The following is a 12,526-nucleotide window of genomic DNA, read 5'->3' on the forward strand; positions in this document are numbered from 1 at the left end:
TATATTTTGGACACTATTCTGTTATATACATATACATATTCTCTGCTTCTATATGGGCTACCTTTTTACTTTTTAAATTTTGTCTTTTATGATTAAAGTCTCAATTTTCATGAAATATAATCCATTGATTTAATCTTCCATCATTCATGGGTTTTATACCATCTCTTTAAAAATTGCCTAATTGAAGATCTGCACCTGTGTTTTTGTCTGAGAAAAGACTCTTAGTTATAGCTTTTCCATCATTGTCTATGTAAGACTTTGGATCAGTGTTTGGGATATGACGTATTGTATTAGCTCCACTTCAAACAAGAGAAAACCAATCATAAAAAGGTTAAGATGGAATTTAATTCTAAGTGATATAACTGACAGTTGTTCTGCTGCATCTATATTACAATGGAATTTTTTCTCTTTTGTCAAAATAGATGAAATTGGTAAAATGAGTATATTTTGTTCTTTTTATTATCACGAATAGAAGACATAGTGAGAAATATTAAAGGGCTGGTGTGGCCCCATCAGGCTTCTTTACTATGTGTTTGCCAAGACACACAGAAAGTTTAAAGAGTAATTCTGAAGTCTATGTGCTATACATATGGAATACCTATACTTGAAATGTATTATTATTTTTATAGTTAATACAGTTTGGTAAGAGAAATCACTAGAGAAAATGTCACCAAACATTTCCATTCTTCAATGTGCAAGATCTGTGTTCCTTGGCCTTGTAATTTAGGCCCCCTTCTCATTGTGCCTTATTCTATGAAAACTGATCATCTTCAAAGCTATAACATTCAAGAAATTTAATGAAATTATATGTAAAAATATATATTTTCAAGGCAGCCCTGTAAACAAAATGTTCTGGTCAGTTGCTGCCCATTTTCTGTGAAAGTCTTAGGAAATCTGAAAGGTTACTGTGTAAACTAATGTTCCCATAGATTAAGACATTAGTCAGGCCAGAACTTCTATAGCAAGCTTCTCAGTACCCAATGATGCATTCGACCCAACATTTCTCACTGACTCATTTAATTCAGTGATCATCAACGATTAAAGTCAATTAAAATTTATAAAGAGCTATGGTATCCACTGTGTAATGAATTTATTACATCAGAGAGATTTTAGAGCATTTGTTAAATAGACCTTTCAATTATGGTTCGGCTACTGACTTGCTTTTGCAACATGTTATCCAGCAATATATCAGCCTACTATTTTATTATACATGAAATCAACATAATTTTTGCAAGTGAAAAATAAGTACTAGTTAAATAGGAGAAAATTGCATGATTGCATTTTATGGATGACTCAGAGCTTGACTTTCAACTGCGTTGCCTACTACTGAAAGTAACTAATAGCATCTATAACATTAGCATAATGAATACAACTTCATAATCTTAACTATGCCTTTAATAATATTAACTAGTGGCTTTGTGGTAAACACCATCGAGAAAATCTTCCTTTCTTTTTAAATTTCTATTGGGGATATGTATTTTCAATAATGTCTATAATGTATAGCAATCTGCAAAACTTTGCCAAGATGAAGAGGCTGTTTGAATCCAGGAAGGATGGAAATGTATTGTCTTTTCTAGTGTCACAAAGAACTTACTGTAAAACAACAGAAACAAACATTCTAACACAAGATTCAGCATAAGAGATTTTTTGACCAATGGAGAAAGCGCCCCCTCAGCATTTTAGCATTTCCATCACCCCTGAACAGCAATGCAAGATCACATATAAGGCCATGAATAGTTATTCTCCAGATTATAATGTGCAGGGAAAAAAAGATAGGTGAATTATTTGCATCTTTAAATATTACTAAGAAAAATAAATCAAAATGGAAACACAACAGGGCTTTCTAGATATGAAAAATAAAATGCACTGTGTGGAGGTGGCAGAAATTCCTCTAGAGACAAAAGCGGTGACACTGAGGAGGGTCAAGGCAGGGAACCATTAGAGCCTCAGGCTACATGGAAAGAGGCTTCTAAAAAGGAAGTACTATCTCAAAATATCATAAACATTCTTTTCTAAGGAAGGCAATGAATATAATTTTTCACACTCTCGCCCAATCACATTGTAGGAAAAAAATGTCTGCTTACTAGAACAGTAATGGGGAATTGAAAATTCAGTTTTCTTAGAGAAAGAAGCAACTGCTCGTAGTAAAAACAGAGGCCATGACCAGGATACCTGGGTTTACCTTTGCTTTGCGGAAGTGGTAGACCACCAGCATGCTGACAAAGTCCAGCAGCATACACAGGGCTTGGAAGGAGATGATGGCGAGACGCAGGTACTTATCCTCCTGGACAAAACATGGGCGGTCATCAGCACAGAAGGGGCAGCCTTCTCGGCAGGGCAGGCAGACGTGGGCTTCTTCTGACACATCCTTTGTGCTTCCTGAAAAATGGTGATCTGGACCTCTTCCTGTAAGTTCCAAATAAAACCACAATGTCATTTGTATCTCCAAGGTAAGTGAGAGAGAAGACAGATAGACCTTTGCCATTCCTTTTTCTATTGACTATAAACATTTCATCAAGTCCCCTGCTAGTTATATCACTTTTGGACTCAAAGCTCTGTTGATTCCTTTGATTTTAAAATTGTTATTCAGAGAAATTGATAAAAACAAACAAACATTGGAAACAAAATGCCTCAGGGGCAAGGACCAGTCTACTAAGTCTTTGATAACATTCTCTTCCACTTGTGGCTGAGGGTTCTCCCTAAAGCATGGGTCATACTCCAGACATACTTGTTAAAGAATTAACAAGAAGAAGGGTGGGAACATAGATGTGTTTGATGTATCAAGTAAAGGTACTCATCGTTTTTGGAACTTCTCAACTCAGATGACAGAGAATCTGAAAGAGACTATCATCATTCCTCAACTCAACAGAGATTTCATCTACCAAGTTCATCCAGTCTAAATCACATAAGATGGCACTTAAACAACAGTTGTTCAGTGTGCAATTGCCTAACAATGCTGCGTGCTTTAGAATCAATCTGTACAACCTCACATGCAATCCCCACTGACATACAGTGAGACACCTCTGTGCTGTTAGATTACTGCTCCTATTGATCCTCTGATTAATTATACAATTGACTGCCTCAGCCCAGTTCCAAAGAGTATCAATTGTTGACTGGAGCAATACATACTGAAAACAAACTAAGCGTAAGTGTTAGAGAAGAAACAATAGAAAACTCTAGAAGTGACTATAGAATTTGAAGAAAGAGGAAAGCCCTTAACAAGGGAAGCATTTAGAATATCGCATCAGAAATCTGGAAAACATATGAATTTTTGTTGAAATATAATGTCTTAGTTAGTGTTTTATTGCTGTTAAGAGACACCACAACCAAGTTAACTCTTACAAAAACAATGTTTAATTGAGGCTGGCCTACAGGTTCAGAGATTCAGTCCATTACCATCAGTGTGGGAGCATGGCAACATCCAGGCAGGCCTGGTACAGGAGAAACTGAGAGTTCTACATCTTCATCTGAAGGCACTAGAAGAAGACCAGTTTCCAAGCAGCTAGAATGAAGAGTCTTAAAGCCCATGCCCTCGGTAACACACTTTCCCCAACCAGGCCACACCTACTTCTACAAGCCTACATCTCCAAATAGTGCCACTCTCTAGGCCAAGCATATACAAACTATCACACGTAGGATTCAAATGACATCTTCCAAGCTAGAGGCAATAGAAAATAGACTACCAAGGCTTACAGACTTAAGATATTATTTCAGTAGACGTTGGTTGAATAAAGAAACTATTGAAAGTCAGTGGGACTAAGAATGGTATGAAATGGACTTTGACTCTGTATTGCATTCTCTTCAATGCAAGCAAGATTGTGGCAAGTGGAGTCATTAAAGGCACCTCTGGAAGTTTAGGGAGAAGAAAGAGTTCACTGGCCAGGGAAGAAGCTCAGTGATTTGCTCAGCCACCATCAGAGAAGCTTCCTCCTGCAGCAGATGGGAACAAATACAGAGACCCACAGCCCAGAATGGGAGACCATGGAAAACTGATTCCTAACCTGGATGTCTCCATCAACTCTCTCCCCTCAGGGCCCAGAGAATCCCAAATGTAGGAGGAATGCAAGAGCTGGGTGGGAAGAAATGAAGGCTCTGTAAGGGTCAAAACACATGGGAACTAACAGAGACTGAGACAGCATGCGCAAGGTCTACACCAGATGAGATCCTAGATCTGAAAGAAGTGAGCTCAGGCTCCCACCACTACCCAAGAAGGCAGCTGCAATTGATAACCACTTTCTCCAAGAAATTGTCATTTGTAACACTACTCTTAAAGGGTAAGCTCATGTACAGCAGTAGATGGTCAACAGAAAACACACTCAACAGCCTCTTTGCAGATTCCTTGTGTCATAATGTCATGTCAGACCCTCTCTCTCTCTCTCTCTCTCTCTCTCTCTCTCTCTCTCTCTCTCTCTCTCTCTCTCTCTCTCTCACCCTACAGGTCCTTTGGTTATATATTACGGATTCAAGTCAAAAGGTTTTATGGGATTCCTGAGTGTGTGAATGAGAGGGTCTCTATGTCTATATCTGTTTCTTATGTCATATATCATATTATTATCCCTTGGCAGCTTGCTTGTTTTCTAATGATTCAGATGGGAGGTCAGGTGGGAAAGAACTGAGAGCACTAGAGAAGGGGAAATGGTAACTGAGATATAGTATGTGAGAGGAAAAAAGGAAGAAAGAGGTTTGTAATAGCAAAGTGGAATTGCAAAGTCAGTGTAGAGTACAATCAAGAACAGAGTTAAAGAACTGAGCTCTCAAAACACTTTACATTTCTTCCAACAGTAAGAGAGATCAGCATGAACTAAAGATAATCAAATTTTGTTTGTTTTTCAAAGATATTATTAAAGGTTAAAATATCTTGAAGTAAAAATAAATATAAATATAACAACCAAGTTTACATAGCCTTTTATATCTCAGCAAAGCAAGTATGTGTTGAGAGTTGAGGGCAAGCTTATATATATATTTTTTTTCAGAATAAAAAGGAAATTTATACATGGATACATTTTTATATACATATATATGTTCACTCATCTATCAATAAACAGCTAGATTGACTCCAATTGTTCACTATAGTGGATACAGTATCACTACATATGGTGGGGCAAATGTCACTATTGTAGGATATGGGATGTAGAGATATGTAGGGTTGTATGGCCAAGAGTTAAATAGCTGGGTCACATGGTACCTCTATTTTTAATTTTTTGAGTAATCTCCAAACCGGTTTCTGTAAAGACTACATTAATTTGCACCATCAAATTGCAACAGTAAATATCCTTTCCAGCATTTGCTATCAGATTTTTTGATAATAGTCTTCTGACAGTGGTGAGGTGGTATCTCAAAGGAGTTTTAATTTCCATATCCCTGATGGCTAAGGATATTAAACACCTTTAAAAAGTTATTGGCCACTGATGTTTCCTTATCAAAAACTGTTTCTTCAGTTCACTTCCCCACTTATAGATAGACAATCAGTATTCCTTTGATGTTTAATTTGTACAATTCTTTGTTAATCCTGGACATTTATGTGAAGTATAGCTGGTAAAAATGTTCTCCTAGTTTCCCATCGCTCTGTGTGCTCTGTTGCTATACAAAAATGTTTTATCTCCATATGGCTTCACCTGTTGATACTTGAGGTTAGTTCCTGTGCTGCTGTTCAAAGGTTTTTGCCTGCCCTGAAATCTCAAAGGATATATCTTACATTTTCTTCTAAATGCTCAGTGTCACAGGTTTTAGAGTCTTTGATCCATTTGGTATAGATTCTATGCAAGGCAGGAAACAAGAATCCCATTTCATTATCCCACAGGTAGAACTCCAGTTTTGCCTGTGTCATTTGATGAGCAGGGTTTTTCTAATATATGTTTTTGTCTTCTTTTTCAAACCCTAGGTGTACATAGTTCTGTTTATTTCTGGGATCTCTATTCTTTTTGTTGGTCTACCTGCCTATTTTTATATCAACACCAGGCCTTTTTATTCCTATGACCTTGGATATAATTTGAGATCAGGTGTGTTGATCCAGCACTGCTCTTATTTTTTAGAATTGCTTTGATCATCTGTGGTCTTTTGTGGTTCCATATAAATTCTTATATTGCTTTTTCTAAACCAGTAAAATATGACAGTTTTAAATGAGATGATAAGGATTTAAACTCAGGTCCTTCTGCTTCCATAGCAAGTACTCTGTATTAGTTTGGGTTTTATTGCTGTGAAGAGACACCATGAAAAACGCAACTTTTATTTACATTCCAAATGTTATTCCCTTTCCTAGTTTCCCATCTATAAACTCCATATCACATCCCCTTCCCCCTTCTTCTATAAGGGTGTTTCCCTCCCCATCCACCCCGCTTCCTACCCACCCCAACATTCCCTTACACTGAGGGTCCAACCTTGACAGGACCAAGGGCTTCTCCTTCCATTGGTGCCCAATAAGGCCATCTTCTGCTACATGTGTAGTTGGAGCTATGGGTCTGTCCATGTGTACTCTTTGGGTAGTGATTTAGTTCTACTTGGGAGCTCTGGTTGGTAGGCATTGTTGTTCTTATGGGGTTGCAAGCCCTTTCAGCCTTTCAATTCTTTCTCTAATTCCTATAGCAGGGGTCCTGCTCTCAGTGAAGTAGTTTGCTGCTAGCATTTGCCTCTGTATTTGACATGATCTGGCTGTGTCTCTCAGGAGACATCTGTACCCAGTTCCTGTCAGCATGCCCTTCTTAGCTTCATTAATCATATCTAGTCTTGGTATATATATGGGGCACACGTGGGGCAGACTCTGAATGGCCATTCCTTCAGTCTCTGCTCCAAACTCAGCCTCCATATCCCCTCCTATAAATATTTTTGTTCCCCCTTTTAAGGAGTGGAAGCATCCACATTTTTATCACACTTCTTGTGCTTCATGTGTGTGATCTGTGGATCGCATCTTGGGTAATTAGAGCTTTTGGTCTAATGTTCACTTACCAGTGAGTGCATACCATGTGTGTTTTTCTGGGATTGGGTTACCTCACCCAGGCTGATATTTTCTACTTCAGACCATTTGCCTATGAATTTCATGAAGTCATTGTTTTTGATAGCTGAATAATATTCCATTGTGTAGATGTGCCACACTTTCTGTATCCATTCCTCTGCTGAAGGGAATCTGTTTTTTTACAGTTTCTGGCTATTATAAATGAGGCCACTATGAACATAGTGGAGCATGTGTCCTTATTATATGTTGGAGCATCTTTTGGGTATACACCCAGGAGTGGTATAGCTGGGTCCTCAGGTAGTACTGTGTCCAGTTTTCTGAGGAACCTCCAGACTGATTTCCAGAGAGGTTGTACCAGTCTGCAATCCCACCAACAATGGAGGAGTGTTCCTCTTTCTCTACATCCTCACCAGCATTTGCTGTTACCTGGGTTTTTAATCTTAACCATTCTGACTGCTGTGAGGTGGAATCTCAGAGTTGTTTTGATTTGCATTTCCCTGATGACTAAGATTGTTGAACGTTTCTTTAGGTACTTCTCAGCCATTTAATATTCCTCAGCTGAGAATTCTTTGTTTAGCTCAGTACCCCATTTTTAATAGGGTTATTTGGCTCTCTGGAGTCTACCTTCTTGAGTTCTTTGTATATTTTGGATATTAGCTCTCTATCAGATGTAGGATTGATAAAGATCTTTTCCCAATCTGTTGGTTGCCATTTTGTCCTAATGATAAAGTCCTTTGCCTTACAGAAGCTTTGCAGTTTTATGAGGTCCTATTTGTTGATTCTTGATCTTAGAACATAAGACACTGGTGTTTTGTTCAGGAAATTCTCTCTAGTGCCCATGTGATAGAGACTCTTCCCTACTTTTTCTTCTATTAGTTTGAGTGTATCTGGCTTGATGTAGAGGAAGGACTGGCTTTCATAGTACCAGAATGTAGCATTCAAGCTTCTAGGAAAGGAGGCAGCCAGTGGTTCTGTCAAGCTGTGATGCCTATGAACCACAATGATTCCAGTATGGCATAATAGTCCTAAGGGTGCAATAGTGACAGGTAAATATGGTAACTTGGTGGTTATCACAGCTCTCTTAATTAGTTTCAAGGTCTGTTCTAACAAGAGTTAGATTATTGTTGGTAGTGGAAACATAGCCAAGTACCTGGGCCTAGTGAAATCAGGATTCTTAGGAAACCTATAACTACTACATAAATACCACTACATTCTAAATAGTTATTCTTATACCCACAGATAAGTGTGGGTCTCATTCCTCATCAAGGAAACATATCTTTGCAATGGACTGAGAACATTGCAGAAAAACACAAGCGATAAAACTACAGAGAACAAATGAGTGTGGGATGCCCAGCTCCAACTGGTATATCTGCAAGACAGCCCTTGCATCTAACGTGCAGCAATCAGCAAAAGACATGGCAGATAGACTATAAGCAGCAGAAGAACAGGAAGTTTGCTGCAAGACTGCGTTTGCTTCTAGAAATGTTAGCAAACCTGCACCTACAATACCACAACAACATGACTGGCTCAAAAACAACCACACCAATGGACATGCTAACACAGAAAGAGGAAATATCATGGAGCCTCAACTCTAGACAAAGAACTATAAGCAACCAGGTAATACTGAAACTGATAGTGGAAGAGATAGTCTTTTGTTCACTTTTTATTCTGTAGATTGTAACTCAATTCCTGGATGGTGAGATACTCTACTTCCTGTGCTGATCAAAGTACCACATGCACTCCAGTTTCCTCCTCAGATATGAATAAAGTAATAAAGGATTTCTGGATATTGAAATGACAGTAATTAGATACAAGAGTAGTGGTGAAACTCTAAAACATTCAATAATCTCTGGTATTATCATAAACTTTATTCTTCAGATAGTAATTCCAGTATTCATAGATAAAAGAAAATTTGTTATAAAATAAAAAACCATGCTTAATGTTTTTATGCTCAATAACAACCAAAGATAGGGTCAAAGAAACCAAATAAATGATGCCATACAACATTTCTTTTCACAATTTTCTTAACATTATTGTTATCAAAAATCTTTAGGTCAAAAAATGCCTAGACATATGGCATACACCTTTAGTCCTAGCACTTGGGAAGCAAAGGCAAAAGGATCTCTTTGAGTTCCAGGACAGCCTTGAAAACCTATAAACAAACAAGCAGAAATCTTTAGGTCAACTCTTTGCATGTTTCCAAAGGCAATGAAGTCATAATATAGGAAATGCTAAAACATTCACATTTATTATGGTGTTTTGAAATCTAAGAAATCAGTCTGGGCCTCCATCAACAGAATGGATAATGAAAATGTGCCCTAAATACATAGTTGACTGTAATTCATCAATAAAGATGAAGTGTGTCAGTTTCAAAAGAATGGATAGAAAAGTCATCATCATCTAGACTCAGCAAGCGTGTGTCCTGTGCTCTCTAGACTCAGCAAGGCAGCGATGTGTCCCATGCTCTCTCATACATGGAGACAATGAAAAGTGAAAGTGAGGAAGTAGGAGAAAGAGAAACAGGAATAAAAGTCCAGCATCAACGAAAGGGACAAGCAAGAGACAGCAAACTCAAGTGATGGACATTCTTATAGAAATGTCAGACAGAAGCCCCCAAATCTGCAAAATAAATATGGTTTCATTTTTAATGAAGGATATACTCATATACACACAAAAATCACAAGATTCTCTAAGGAACATAAGGGGTTTCTGTTTTTTGTTTTAAAAGCAAAGAACACTAAACATTTAAAAGTACCCAGGGAAATGTTTTGAATACTCAAAGCTTTCGGTAGGACACAAAGGACAGTTTATCATAGAGTATCCCCCCAAATTTATCAACTCGTGCTTATATCTTCCATCTAGGATAAGGGAATATACACAGTTTATTTAAGTCATATACCCACCAACAAATAACAACAGGCATTGTTGGACTGCTAATGGTACTTACTGTGTTCTGTGATAACGGAGGCCAGGACTCTCGCATCCTTCTACACTTAGCACTCAGTGTGGAATGTTTACACACACTGGACACTCAGTAAATGCCTACTAATGATGCAAGGGCTCTCTGACAAGAGTGAATTAACTGATCATTCAACCTACCATTCTTCATGCTCTCAAGCCATGCACGGCTACGAATTTATTCAAATCATATTTTTCTAGATGCTAGACACAAACAATAAAGATGCATCAAGAATATGTTATTACAGATGATTTTAGCATTTGTAGGCAATATAGGGGCAAACCATGCATGCTGGTGATATTTGTTTTGTAGATCTCAGTTCCTCTGCGTACAGAATGCCAATATGCTGTGCTAAAGCTTAGAGTCTCTTGAGGATGGGACCTGAAACTTCCAAATAAAATGGATATGTTCTTAAAAAAAGGCAACTACAGAGCCTGAAGAAAACACAGAAAAGGATTTTGGAAGGAGGTTATTGCTGCATCCATAGGATATTTGAAGAATATAAAATATATCTAAACAAGCTTGTCAAAGCAAACTGTCATTGTGAGCGGTGTGCAACCTATCTGTTAATTTTAATTTTGTTACCTTGACAACAGAAGAACATGGAACTGCTAGAAATGTATGCATAGATATCTACACATTTCATGTATACATAAATTTATATATCCATGTATGTATTACAGACACAGTCTTATAAGCATATAAACCCTAGACTAATAAGCAATATGTAATACATTTCTTCAATGTAGTTACTGACATCCTACTTAAGGTGACATTGACATTGGAAGTGATACCTAAAGGAAATTTCTTGCCCCAAAATCATGGTCATAATTAGGGCCCAAGACTTCAAGAAACCTGCCTCTCCCCCCTTGAAATTCCAAAAAGGAGCCAATCTACAGACCGCCTGACTAAGTGCTTACCCTGAAGCCCAGAGTGGAGAAACCATCAATCTGACTTTTCTCCCATTCTGCAGTTTCAAAAAACTGCAGTTTATCCTGCAAAACAGATTCTAGAGCTAGCAAAGCCATGCACTCCCTCTCCCCGCCCTGGAGTATAAAAGCTGTTCGCAGACCCCCACAGTACATTTTTCTGGAGATGGCTGGTTCAGTGGCTAAAGTGCTCACTGGGTGAGCATAAAGATCTAAGTTCACATATCCAAGCCACATAAAAGCTAGGCATGGTAGTATATGCCCATGACCACAGTGCTGTGAACTTGAGGGTTGGGCTGAGACATGGGAATCCCAAGAACTTACTATTCAAAGTGTCAAGTTCCAGGGTCAGTAAGAGACCTTGTCTCACAAAAAGAAGATGGGCCACACTGGAGGAGAGACACCCTTGTCAAACTGTGTCTTCCACATTTGCATGTACAAGCATGTATGTGTACACATACACATCACCCATGCACCAAACTACATATACATAAGCCACATACCACACATACACTACACCACACACACATCATATATAGTACATAAGACATACACATACCACACATACACGACACACACATGCACATAGACCACATCTAATACACGCACATACACACACACGCACACACACACACACATTATACACAATACACAATAAGTTGACTTTGTCAACTGAAATTTTGTTGACAAAATTTCAGAGAACTTATAAATCTATCACTGCTAAAAATCCTTGAAAAACTTCCATCTTCTGAACTGTTCTGAACCTCAGATTTTTGTAATCTTTAATTGCGTGATAATTTAGCTTTTACAGAAAAATTACAGGAGAGTACAAATTTTATATAACTTTTACCTAGAGTCATGAGTTATTTACACCCTTACATTTTCAGATCCTCTTAATAGAAGCTCAAGATGTTATACATATGATCCTTTGGGTGAACACTCAGTGTCTTCATACATAAACATTTTGGTTTGTACTAATGAGAGGCTCTTATTGCATAAATTAGAGTACAATATTCAAAATTAAGAAGATATCCACTATAATTGTCTGTGTGCAGTCCTTATCAAAATCCTACCATTTATCACAATAATTCTATTTGTAGCTACTTTTCTCTATGCAAGATGAATTACAGAGCATATAAGGCTCTGTGGTTCATTTTCAGCCTCTGATGTGGAACAGCCATCATCTATTCTTTGACCTCTTTGACCCCTAGATCTTTTGAGATCCTCAAATATTTGACTACATAGGTCAACTTTATAGATGGCCCCTTATGTGTCTCCTTGCTGATGCCTCATGACTAGGTTCAGAGTATTGACTCATGGCAACATTGCCATACACCCAAGGCTTGTTCCTTCTCAGTACATTACTAAAAGAAACACAAGGCATCGACTGTTCCTGGAACCTGGGGACTCTTGCTTTGAGATAGTGGGTCACATGTTTCTTCAATGTAGCCTAGGTTTTACCTTGAAATCATACATGATCAAATACCATGGCTAAAGAGAAAACTCAGCAGTTTAGAGAACATGTTGCTCTTGCAGGGGACCTGGGTACAATTCCTAGCACCCACATGGTAGTTCATAGCCATCCACAGCTGCAGTTCCAGGAACTCTCTTCTAACCTCCACAGGTACCAGGCACACATGAAAGCAATCATGTGTGTGCATAAAATAAATAAATCTCTTTTAAAAGACT

The 12,526-nt window shown here is 38.0% G+C and overlaps 1 protein-coding gene across 1 annotated transcript in view; it reads right to left on the minus strand.

The window, feature by feature from the left end:
- Positions 1-12,526, minus strand: part of Gpr158 (G protein-coupled receptor 158) — a 367,851-nt gene that overhangs the window by 170,823 nt on the left and 184,502 nt on the right. The window contains exon 4 of the mRNA XM_032884492.1: positions 2,183-2,406. Coding sequence (XP_032740383.1) covers positions 2,183-2,406 — 224 coding nt within the window. The remainder of the gene's footprint in view (positions 1-2,182; positions 2,407-12,526) is intronic.

The sequence above is a fragment of the Rattus rattus genome, chromosome 14, assembly GCF_011064425.1.
Source record: "Rattus rattus isolate New Zealand chromosome 14, Rrattus_CSIRO_v1, whole genome shotgun sequence".
Classification (NCBI taxonomy): domain Eukaryota; kingdom Metazoa; phylum Chordata; class Mammalia; order Rodentia; family Muridae; genus Rattus; species Rattus rattus.